The 13217-nt window shown below is 40.7% G+C and overlaps 1 protein-coding gene across 12 annotated transcripts in view; it reads right to left on the minus strand.

Annotated features, from left to right (window-relative positions):
- NEO1 (neogenin 1) overlaps positions 1–13217 on the minus strand; it is a 507651-nt gene that overhangs the window by 303403 nt on the left and 191031 nt on the right. For all 12 annotated transcript variants that reach the window (XM_073363103.2, XM_073363101.2, XM_073363105.2 and 9 more), the window contains exon 2: positions 6802–7119. In XM_073363103.2, the coding sequence (XP_073219204.1) occupies positions 6802–7119 (318 nt within the window). The remainder of the gene's footprint in view (positions 1–6801; positions 7120–13217) is intronic.

Raw genomic sequence — 13217 nt, forward strand, 5'->3', positions numbered from 1 at the left:
TTGGCATATCATTAAATGTGTGACATTATGATGTAGGGAAAACTTTTAGATTATTTAATAATATTTATAAAATGTATCTGTGATAAATGAAGTCGGAAGGTAGCTTCCTTTTATGGACACCCAGCCAGCCAGCCATAAAATCCTTCTTGGTGGCTGTTCTCTATTTGCTTTACCTGAAAAGGGTTAAAAAGTCTGACTGCATGCATAGGTAAAAGGAACTGAGTGGGCACCTGACCAAAAGAAGCAATGGGAAGGCTAGAACTTTTTAAAATTGAAACAAGACTCCCCTTTTGTCTGTCTGTTGTTCTCCGGAGAGAGGAGAGACTGAGCAGGAACAGGGCTGAACTATGCTGTAGGAAGCTTTAAACCAGGTATGAAAAATCATCAAATCATACCTAGGAATTGCTTATCTGAAACCCCAGATACATAAGTAAATTAGGGAATGTCTACGAAGATGCAATTAGGGTTATTTATTTCTTATTGGCTTGTGGACTCCTCTGTGCTAACCCCCAAATGCTTTTGTTTCGCTTGTAACCATTAAGCTGGACCTCAAGAAGGTTATTCTTGATGTTTAATTTTTGTAAGTGGGTTTTTTAAAATCTAGCAAAAGCCTAAGTTCCAGATGTATTTTCTTTCTTTTGTTTTTAATAAAATTTACCTTTTTTTAAGAACAGGATTGGGTTTTTGTTTTGTGTTTTTGTATCCTCAGAGGTTTGTGCATATGTTGTTTAATTAGCCGGTGGCAACAGCTGATTTCCTTTTTTGTTTTTGTTTTTTCCTCAGCTCTTCCCCAGAGGGAGGGTGACATGGCTTGAGGGTACCCCACAGGAAGGAATTCCCAAGTGTGCCTTTCTCAGTTGTCAAAAGGGGTTTTTTGCATTTGGGTGGTGGCAGCATCTACCCATCCAAGCTCAGAGAGAATCTGTAACCTTGGAGGTTTAATACAAGTCTGGAGTGGCCAGTATTAAGTTTTAGAATCCTTGCGGTCCCCCAGATTCTGCACTTGAAGAGCCAGAGTGGGTAATCAGCCTTGACAGTATCAATTACATTTTACCACTCCTTTCAAAGCCTATATATTCACAGCATATAGCCAGCCTGGCTTTACATGTAGAAGGTTCTGAAAAATACCATTTTCTTTTTGAGTTAAAAACTCAAGCATAGTGTCTGTAGAATGTGTCATATACGGGGCACACAATGTAGTGTAGCATAAGTGTTTTATTGACAATCACTGCACTGCATTACTCACTTGCAGTTTTGCCATTTGTAAGCAATACAAAAAGAAAAGGAGAACTTGTGGCACCTTAGAGACTAACAAATTTATTTGAGCATAAGCTTAAGCATATCTAGTTAGATATGCGTTAGTTTCTGTTTTGTTTAAATGGCTGATAAAATAAGTTGTGCTCAATGGAATGTATATTCCTGTTTTTGTGTCTTTTTGTAACTTAAGGTTTTGCCTAGAGGGATTCTCTATGTTTTGAATCTGATTGCCCTGTAAGGTGTTTATCATCCTGATTTTACAGAGGTGATTCTTTTATTTTTTCTTCAATTAAAATTCTTCTTTTAAGAACCTGATTGCTTTTTCATTGTTCTTAAGATCCAAGGGTTTGGGTCTGTGTTCACCTATGCAAATTGGTGAGGATTTTTATCAAGCTTTCCCCAGGAAAGGGGGTGTAGGGCTTGGGAGGATTCGAGGGGGGGAAAGACGTTTCCAAGTGGGCTCTTTCCCTGTTACATATTTGATAGACGCTTGGTGGTGGCAGCAATAAAGTCCAGGGGCAAAAGGTAAAATAGTTTGTACCTTGGGGAAGTTTTAACCTAAGCTGGTAAGAATAAGCTTAGGGGGGTTTTCATGCAGGTCCCCACATCTGCACCCTAGAGTTCAGAGTGGGGAAGGAACCTTGACACGAAAGCTTAAATTTGCTCAAATTTGTTAGTCTCTAAGGTGTCACAAGTACTCTTCTTCTTTTTTGCAAATACAGACTAACATGGCTGCTACTCTGAAACCTGTAAGTAATACAGTTATTCCAAACTCATTTCAATAAAAGAATTTATATTACACCTCACTGTTTTTTAAACATATGAAATGCATCCCAGCACAGATGGCAACATAAGATCCTATACATAAGACCAACCTACCCAACTTTAATTATTTGTATTACATGTTTGTGTGGTAAACGTTTGTATTACAATGGCCTCATCCACAGTGGACAGATTTGAGTAGGGAGCCCTTACAATCTAAATAAACAATATAATCAAAATGTGAGAGAAAGGAAGTATTATTCCCATTTTACAGATTGGGAACTAAGGCACAGGTAAATTAAGCAACTTGCCCAAGGTCACAGGAAATTGTGGCAGCGTCGAAATTGAACTCCAATCTTTTGTGTCCAAGTGCCAATACTTCAACATCACCACTTCTATCCTTGTTCTCTCAAAGGCTAGGGCCTTATGCAAGATCTCAGCTCCAGACTCAATTTCACTTACCACTAAAAAATGTGTAAGTAATATTTTGTCATATGCATTTCTAACAAATGTTTCCACCCACAATCAATATTCTTCTAAGACATGAATGTGGGTGTGTGGGTTCAAAAAGGTTTGTGTGGTAAACGTTTGTATTATAATGGCCTCATCCAGAGTGGACAGATTTGTTCATGCCACTGCTTACAAACTTCTTTTCAAGTGTAGCTTTAGGAGTGCAAACAAACAAAAAAATCTGCCTGTGCAGCAGCATTTCTAAGTTTATTACAGGTGATCGTGTCACAGAACCTCCAGCCCTAGACCATGGGAATGTTCAGAACGGTACAAAGGATGAAAAAAGGCCTGGACATTGTAAAAGGTGTTTTGAATTTTCTGTTTCTCACTCTATTAACTTTACATATTCATAATCATTGCACTGAAAATGAACGGACATGCCATACAGTGTAAATGATCTGGTGTAGAACTCAGCAAAATCAAATACCACAACTCAGTGAGAAGAGGCTAGATTATAATTATTTAGATAAAACTGTTGGGATTGCTTTTAATGTCATTTCCAAATAAATTAAATAAATAAATAAATAAATAAATAGGAATATACTTCCCATTTCAGGGATACTCTGTAAGATGGAGAAAAATCAGTTGTTTATTTCCACTGTTACTGGTCTTTCACAATACCACATAATAATGTAATAGAGACAATGTCTGAATGTAAATGGCAACAAACAGCAGCTAAGGGAGATGCTGTAGCATCAGTCAGGATGAATTCATTACCCTGAGCCATTTGTGCAGAGAAGAAAAAATTGTCAGAAAAGCTGGCAAGTAGATCATTAGAGAAACGAAGGAAAATTGCTGAATGGCCAATTTTTCCTCCTTAAATTGCTTCAGCTTCTTTTGCTTTTGTTTTTGAAGTCTGATTTGCTGTTGTGAAGTAATTATAAGCCTCTTTCACGTAGGGTATATAGTTTGCATAAAGCTACATTGTCCACAAAAATAATAGAATCAGACATTCCTGAGGCCTCAGCTATAAATAGGAGCCGACCAAATTCATAGAATCATGGAATCATAGAATATCAGGGTTGGAAGGGACCCCAGAAGGTCATCTAGTCCAACCCCCTGCTCGAAGCAGGACCAATTCCCAGTTAAATCATCCCAGCCAGGGCTTTGTCAAGCCTGACCTTAAAAACCTCTAAGGAAGGAGATTCTACCACCTCCCTAGGTAACGCATTCCAGTGATTCACCACCCTCTTAGTGAAAAAGTTTTTCCTAATATCCAATCTAAACCTCCCCCACTGCAACTTGAGACCATTACTCCTCGTTCTGTCATCTGCTACCATTGAGAACAGTCTAGAGCCATCCTCTTTGGAACCCCCTTTCAGGTAGTTGAAAGCAGCTATCAAATGCCCCCTCATTCTTCTCTTCTGCAGGCTAAACAATCCCAGCTCCCTCAGCCTCTCCTCAGAAGTCATGTGTTCTAGACCCCTAATCATTTTTGTTGCCCTTCGCTGGACTCTCTCCAATTTATCCACATCCTTCTTGTAGTGTGGGGCCCAAAACTGGACACAGTACTCCAGATGAGGCCTCACCAATGTCGAATAGAGGGGAACGATCACGTCCCTCGATCTGCTCGCTATGCCCCTACTTATACATCCCAAAATGCCATTGGCCTTCTTGGCAACAAGGGCACACTGCTGACTCATATCCAGCTTCTCGTCCACTGTCACCCCTAGGTCCTTTTCCGCAGATCATGTTCCACTGTGGTCAATTTCACGGTCATAGGATTTAAAAAATAATAAATTTCATGATTTTGGGTATTAAAACCTAAATTTCAGTGTGTTGTAATTATAGGGGTCCCGGGGGGGGTGGGGGAGAGGGCTGTTGCGGTATCACTACCCTTACTGCGACTCTGCCTTCAGAGTTGGGCAGCTGGAGAGCGGCAGCTGCTGGCCAGGAGCCCAGCTCTGAAGGCAGAGCCGCCACCAACAGCAGCGCAGAAGGAAGGATGGCATGGTGTGGTATTGCCACCATTACATCTGCGCTGCTGCCTGCAGAGCTCGGCCCTCAGTCAGCAGCTGCCCCTCTCTGGCCGCCCAGCTCTGCAAGCAGCAGCACAGACGAAAGGGTGGCCTGATATGGTATTGCCACCCTTATGTCTGCGCTGCTGCTGGAGGGATGCCACCTTCAGAGCTGGGTGCCTGGCCACCAGCCACCACTCTCTGGCCACCCAGCTCTGAAGGCAGCGCAGAAGTAAGGGTGGCAATACCGTGGCTCCCCTAAAATAACCTTGCGGCCAATCCCCTACAACTCCCTTTTGGGACAGGACTACCAATTTGAGAAATGCTGGTCTCCCCTGTGAAATCTGTATGGTTTAGGGTAAAAGCACACAAAAGACCAGTTTTCATGGTCCATGATGCATTTTTCATAGCCATGAATTTGGTAGGGCTCCAGCTATAAACTGAACATGAAATATTTAGAGAATACAAACCTTCCCCAACAAGTTCCTTATCTCTGTTCTCTAGTCCCAAAGACACTTTGAAGACAATTAGACATGACCTTAAAGGTGACCACCAAAAGGAAAATAAATGGGATTGTGCTTTTTGTGTTTTCTTTGCATCTGTAAAGAAGGTCTAAAAATCTGGCAGATTATTTCCTTTCAAACACTTCTGTTTCTGCTTATTATCTTTGAAATATCAGAAATACCAAGTTTCATCTTCCCTCGTTTTGCTAGAGGTCCCCTTAGAGACTAAAAAACTTGGGTGAGAGTTCTCTCAGCCCCTAAGTGAAGGGACAGGGATGTTGATTCTTCTCAGTTGTGTTAGCCAGGTACTTGAATTAGCAAGTGACAAAGTACTTGGTCTTTTCTTCCAAAGCATCTCCCTCCAGAGAGGGACAGAGGTTTCAGAGTAACAGCCGTGTTAGTCTGTATTCGCAAAAAGAAAAGGGGTACTTGTGGCACCTTAGAGACTAACCAATTTATTTGAGCATAAGCTTTCGTGAGCTACAGCTCACTTCATCGGATGCACATCTTTCCACAGTATGCATCCGATGAAGTGAGCTATAGCTCACGAAAGCTTATGCTCAAATAAATTGGTTAGTCTCTAAGGTGCCACAAGTACTCCTTTTCTATAGAAGAGAGTGCACTGTGACATTCTATACCTTGGGGGAGTGCCCTGTAACCCCCATATTCCTTATTTATATATAATTGTGATATTCCAGAAAGAAGGCCATGTGAGGTATCAGGAGAAAGAACAATGACTTTTGGCAAATCATAACCTATCTAAATATGTATATAATTACTGCACATGAAGTTATGAGATTGTGTTGTATGGTTGCCACTAAAACATAAATTCGGGAATCGGCCAGATATTAACTCTCTAGGAGACAACAGCAAGGAAAGTAACCAACTCACAGGCGGGTATTGAACAGCTATTGTCCAGCAAGGGAGCTACAATGCAGTGACTCACATGCACAAGGTGACACCAAGGGAATTGCTCGACCTTGCCTGGGGACTCAGCAATGCCCACCAGACATGCCTGAACTTGTGTTCTCCAAGCACATGGGACTGAGGGTATAAAACAGAACACAAGGGTCCCTATGCTTGGCCATTTCTCCTCCCCCCACCTATCCTGCAAGCAACAAGGACACTCAAAAGACGGAAGACTCCAACAGGGGAGACTGGCCCAGGTTTCAAGGATGAAAGCTGTGTACTATGAACTTCAGTATCTAGTGGGGTCAGAAAAACTGCTTAATCTAGATGTTGCCCAATCTAACAGAGATGAGAATTTAGATTGCGTGCTTATATTTTATTTTATTTTGGTAACCACTCTGACTTTTTACCTGGGACTTATATAATCACTTAAAATCTACCTTTTGTAGTCAATAAAATTGTTTTACTGTTTATCTTTACCGGTGAGTTTGCCTAAAGTGTTTGATAGATCTGCTCACATTTACAAAGGCTGGCAGATATCTACTTTCTATTGATGAAGTGGTAAACCTATTAATAAACTTGCACTGCTCCTCTTGAGCAGTGCAAGACGGTATATTCCTGAGGTACAAGGCTGGGAGGTGGGGGGATTCGGCTGGTGCCTTTCTCTGTGATTCATGAATGGTTCTGGGAGCACTCATGCAATCTATCTGGGTGTGGGGCTCCACATGCAGTTGTGCTGAGCGATAACAGTGCCTGGAGGGTTTTGCTGCTTGTCACTAGCAAAGGATTGTGAGAGACAGCTCAGGCTGGAGAGTAAAGGAGGCACCGCAGTCCCAGGCTGCACCCTGGGGATCCCATCACATGCACATCAACATTATCATGCAGTCAATTGCAGGACTCACCTGCTACTGTAAGCTTTGCTGTTCTGCTTACAATGGTCCCAAGGCTTTCCACAGTTGCCACACACTGATAATATCCTTCGTCAGGTTTATTGTGCTTGGAATGTACCACACCATTTATTAATAAAGATCCATCTGGCAGCAGCTGGCGCCGGTCATCTGACACCAAATTTAGGAAAGTCCCATCTTTCTTCCATTCAATTTTTGGAGAAGGCTCACAGTAAGCTGAACAGTTCAGTATGACAAAAGCCCCTCGAACTGATAACGTGTCCACTGGCTCCACCAGAAAATAAAATGGAGTGAAGGTTCTCACGGTGGACCCTACAAAACATAAGTAAAATCTGGAAATGTTTGTTTACCCTTCCAATAGTTATTAATATAAGGAAACGTTTCTTATGGGGAACATAAAAATATTAGAATATCTAGTGAGCCATACTACTCATAACTCTTACAGTAGTAAATATATTTCTTAATAGTTTGGAAATGTCATTCTTCTGTTCTAGCAAGTTGAAAATTCAAGGTTTCCAGTATTTTCTATTGACAGGAGATATCCTGAGTGGACAACTGTGTTAGGGATTTGAGACGCAACACTGAAATTTTTGTGGGACAAGTGAAATACTTTATGGAAAACCATATTTATTAAAGGTTCAAGGATAATCCCAAAAGAAAAGATACAAAGTCAAAAGTGCTAGCCTGACCAACTTGGGATCAAGATAAAAAGAAAGAGGAAGGGCCATCAAGAACAGCTATATGTCCAAGTTACTTTCTACTAAGCCCTATGACAGAACAGGAAAAAATTCAACATACTGACATGCTATAAGAATAACTAAGCTTGGCCTATAAATTAAGCTTTTTTGCCCTCATCCTTCCCAGAATCCCACAATAACTATTTTAATAGGGGAAGAGGTAGTATTCCACCGGACCAGCAATCATCCCACTTTTGACAAATTTAGTTTTATGAAACTTTAGGATTAAAAAGTTAACCTTTTAACTGCGAAGACATACATCGGGGCAGGAGAAGCTTCCTAACAGTGGCGGAGCCACCAGCACCGAACCATGCCCCCCCCCCCCGCGCCATCCCTTCCCCTCCAAGGATCCCCTGCCCCAACCCCGGTTCAGGCACCCGACATACATACTGATTGGTTAACCCTTTCAGCACTCAAAATATGCACCAAAGGCCTATTAATGCCCTGTAGTGCTGTTATTAAATCCAAGTTTACTTTCGTTTCATAGAATCATAGAACATCAGGGTTGGAAGGGACCTCAGGAGGTCATCTAGTCCAACCCCCTGCTCAAAGCAGGACCAAGCCCCAACTAAATCATCCCACCCTGGGCTTTGTGAAGTCTGACCTTAAAAACTTCTAAGGAAGAAGATTCTACCACCTCCCTAGGTAACGCATTCCAGTGTTTCACCACCCTCCTGGTGAAAAGGGTTTTCCTAATATCTAACCTAACCTCCCCCACTGCAACTTGAGACCATTACTCCTTGTTCTGTCATCTGCTTCCACTGAGAACAGTCTAGAGCCATCCTCTTTGGAACCCCCTTTCAGGTAGTTGAAAGCAGCTATCAAATCCCCCCTTATTCTTCTCTTCCGCAGACTAAACAATCCCAGTTCCCTCAGCCTCTCCTCAGAAGTCATGTGTTCCAGTCCCCTAATCATTTTTGTTGCCCTTCGCTGGACTCTCTCCAATTTCTCCACATCCAACTTGTAGTGTGGGGCCCAAAACTGGACACAGTACTCCAGATGAGGCCTCACCAATGTCGAATAGAGGGGAACGATCACGTCCCTCGATCTGCTGGCAATGCCCCTACATATACATCCCAAAATGCCATTTGCCTTCTTGGCAACAAGGGCACAAGTTTCCTGTGGACAGTCAACAAAATTTGGACACTATATCAGAAACTTGTGACAAGATTTGATGTACCGCATGCCAAGGCAAACCCATTCTCACTGCAATAATATACTGGAACACTAATTGTTGTTCAATGACTGGCGCCATTATACAAAGTTCAATGCATTGTATTGGCAATAAGTCAAAGCAGGAAAATAAAAGGCGGTAGTAGTTCCTTCTTACCTCATGGGATGTTGTGAGGATAAAATTTTTGCCCGGGGCTTGTTTTTAAGAAGTTGTTAACTTTATCTCCTTCGTTAATAAAGCTATTTTTGTCCATAGTTTTTTCTTCTCTTAAAACACCTCTTATTCCTTTTAAGTTCTCTAGCTATAATTAACCATTTTGCCAACCTATCTTTTTGCTGAAACTCTTAATCAATTTGAGTAGTCTTATTTGGTTGACTTCCCACTTTTCTATTGACAATTCACACTGTTTCTTAAAGGGAGACAGTCAATCTGAAATCTAGTTAAATTCAGATTTTGTAGCATCACTTTCTACTTAAAGTGTTTATATTTGGCTGCAAATATAAAAGTTTATCTGCTCTTTTGAAGATAAAGAAATCTTAGTCAATGTGAATTTAATTACTGATATCTCTCTAAAATAACTTTTAGTAAGTTTTGGTTTTATAACTCTGATGGACTGGAGTTCTAAATTACTCTAATAATTCTAAGTTAAATGTTGTGGGCAGCGTGTAACAATTTGCCCAGATGTGTGTCACAGCCAACTCTAAATAGTTAACACATTTTATTTTACTTTAATTCTGTAGAATGTAAAAAAAAATTTAGAACAGAATTAAATGTCTTGTCATATAGATTCCAGTTTATTTATATTATTATAAATAATGTGTTTTACAACTTTGATCACTTCATTACTATAAAAAGGTCTAAATAATAAGTTTCAAGATTTATCAAAAGTATTATCTTCCAGATTCAAACTGACATACACCATTTAAAAATGCACTCTCTAACTGAATGAAATATTTCATTAATGGCTAAGTGCTACTTTAGTATATTTATAGGAACAGGATAGTATTGTCTTTCAGGACATTTATTTTATTCCTTGGCCTTTTGTGATATATGGATACCAGTGAGAGCAGTCTGATGTCTTATTTGCAATAGTATGAAATAAAAACATTAAGAAATTATACTTCAAGGGACAAGATAGTCTGCTTTTTTGGTAATTATTTGTAATCCAATTCTGAGTCTAACATATAATGTGGTACCATCGTACAGTTTTTTACTCCTACATTAATTAAAGGGTAAACATGATTACCTTTCCATTTTAAATTATTCTCAAAAACTTCTATAATTAATATTCATATTCTATTGTATGGGTTTTAATTACTATATTCCTAGTGTAGTCAGCGACATAGAGAGGACTGTGTTTCAATATCACTTTCTCTTATCATAGCTTCATCATCACCACTTCATCATATCATAGCTTCTACCAGAGAAAACTCATCAAAAAGCAAGAAATTATTTGGGGGGGGGGGGACCAGAAACTGACAACCAAATCAAGATCTCTTAATAAAACAGTTATTATAATGTTGGGTTGGTGGCAAGAGTTGTCTTAAGATTTTCAGAGCAGCTAATAGGAAAGAATAATAGGGTGGCCTAACTATTTGTTTGACCATGAAAGCACTTCTCCCCCTCCACTTAGGATTTGGAAGCAGGATATGTCACACAATAAATCACACTGCTAGTATCATGCTAATATAATTTAAAATAATACCACGAGAGCCTTTAACCACAAAATAAGAGGGTATAATATCAAATGTGGCAACTTGGTTCAGAAGCACGAACACAGAACACTGAAGTTTATTTCCATACCTAGCTGGGGAACAAAGTGAGGAATCTGACAAGAGGCTTCTAGGAAGCCAAGAGCATCCATCTGCCGGCTGAAGACAAGACAGCAATGCCAAACTGAGACAAGGCACACACATAATGTCTTTTCACAACTGACTTCCTCCAGAAACTCTGCAACATTAACTACCTCCCTCACAACACCATTCTTGCCACCATCGATGTCACCTCCCTATACACCAACATCCCTTACAATGACACATGCCTTCCTACCTCAAATATCTACAAGACGATGGAAAACACTCAGAGATCCACCCCAAACATTGTTAAACTCACCTATTTCATCCTTACCCATAACAACTTTACATACAACAACAATCACTTTGTCCAAACCATGGGAACAGCCATGGCTACCAGGATAGCTCCCAAATATGCCAACCTCTTCATGGGCCACCTTGAGGAAGGATTTCTGGACAAATGCAGCACAAAACCAACAATATACCTCAGTTACATCTATGACACTTTCATCCTCTGGACAGATAACCTAAACTCCCTCACAGATTTCCACCAAACTTCAACAACCACCATCCATCCATCAAACTTTCTCTAGAACATTTCCACAACTTCCTGGACACCACAGTCAGCTCAATAATCGAATCCTACAGACAAGTAAATACAAGAGAAACATGCATCACCATGGGACTGGTTGCCTCATTACAAAAGCAGCTTTGCCTCTCCTGGAATTATTGACACCTCCTCATCTATTATTGGGAGTGGACTACATCCACCCTGATCGAATTGGCCCTGTCAACATTGGTTCTCCACTTGTGAGGTAACTCCCTTCTCTTCATGTGCCAGTATATTTATGTCTGCATCTGTAATTTTCACTCCATGCATCTGAACAACTGGGGTTTTTACCCACGAAAGCTTATGCTCCAATAAATCTGTTAATCTTTAAGGTGCCACAGGACTCCTTGTTGTTTTTATGCTTCACCACACCTATCTTCACAAATCCAGTAAACACACCAAGAAATCTGTTATCTATAGCCAGGCCCTCAGATACCATAGAATATGCTCTAGAAGAAAGTCCAGGATATACACCTTCACACACTTAAAACCACCTTCACCAAACAAGGACACGCCACCAAAAAAGCAGATCACATCTTGGAAAGGCCACCAAAATACCTCAAGAGAACTTGATTCAAAACAGGAAGAAAAAAAACCCTCTGACTTCACGCCCCTAGTTGTCACCTACCATCCATACAGGAACCCATATAGGTTATCATTAAATAATTACAACCCATACTTGATAGTGACCACATCCTGAAAGAAATTTTTCCTAAATCCCCTCTTCCAGCCTTCAAACAATTCTCCAGTCTCATCATCAGAAGCAACCTCCATACATACCAGGATCCATGACCAGATTGCCATAACAACAGATGCAAAACCTCCAGATGTATCTCCATTTCTACAATGATCAAAATGCCCTACAACACACCTTTCAAGATCTATGGGACCCACACAAGCCTATCACAACATGTGGTATACCTCATCTACTGCACTAAATGCCCCCCAATTACAACTATGTGGGTAAAATCAGACGATCACTACGCTCTCTAATGAACTCGCACAGAAAAATGATTGGTTTCCACTACATGCATCCAATGAAGTGAGCTGCAGTTCATGCTCAAATAAATTTGTTAGTCTAAGGTGCCACAAGTACTCTTTTTTTTTTCTTAGTCCTCCTCAAAGGAAATCTGCAAAACACTTTCAAAAAACAAGCCTGGGAGCTTAAATTCATAATTCTGATGGACACTAAAAATCATGGTCATAATAAAGACACTGGATATATGGCTTATTAAAATCTGTAACCCACTCCCCCATCCTTTTTTGTCCTATGACTGCAGGGGTGCTAACAGGCCACTTCAGCTTGCATGGTCCATTAGAATGTGTTAACTACTTATGCTGAACAATCTGTTCCACCTTGTATTAGCTGTGAGGCTGGGAATTCATTTCCCAGACCAGAAGAAGAGCTATGTGTGGCTCAAAAGCTTGTCTCTCTCACCAACAGAAGTGGTCCAATAAGAGAGATTATTTCACCGATCTTGTCTCTCTAGGATCCTTATTGGTAGTCCAGAGAAACCGAGGACTGAATGGAAACCAAACTGGCTTCACCACTAAAAAGTGGTATTTTGGGTCAGATTTCTGGCATTTTGATAAGACCAGCCTTTCCTTAGTCTTATCTGGGTGGATAAAAATCAATTTTTTTTTAAATTGAAAAAAATCAGACTTTTCGATAAAATGGTGTTTGAGGAAAAAACCTGTCTGAAGATCGTTTTAATTAAGATACATTATAGCTCAAAGATATCTTATCATGGAATAGGGATTAGAAATTCTAATTCTATAGTATGAGACAATATATTCATGTAATGTTTAAGAAAAGTTTTGTAAATTAGTTCCAATAGTTCATGGATTAGGGACCCAACTTTATACATTATTTAGCTTAATCTGTCTATCTGCCCAATGGGACTCTGTGCTTAGTCTAGAACAGGGGTGGGCAAACTATGGCCCACAGGCCAGATCCGGCCCATCAGGCGTGGCGCCATGGGCCCCGCGCCGCTCCCGGAAGCAGCCAGCACTACATCCCTGTGGCCCCTGGGGGAGGGGGGGCAGAGGGCTCCGTGCGTTGCCCTCGCCTGTGGGTATGTCCCCCGAAGCTCCTG

Source organism: Lepidochelys kempii, chromosome 10 (genome assembly GCF_965140285.1).
Source record: "Lepidochelys kempii isolate rLepKem1 chromosome 10, rLepKem1.hap1, whole genome shotgun sequence".
NCBI lineage: Eukaryota > Metazoa > Chordata > Testudines > Cheloniidae > Lepidochelys > Lepidochelys kempii.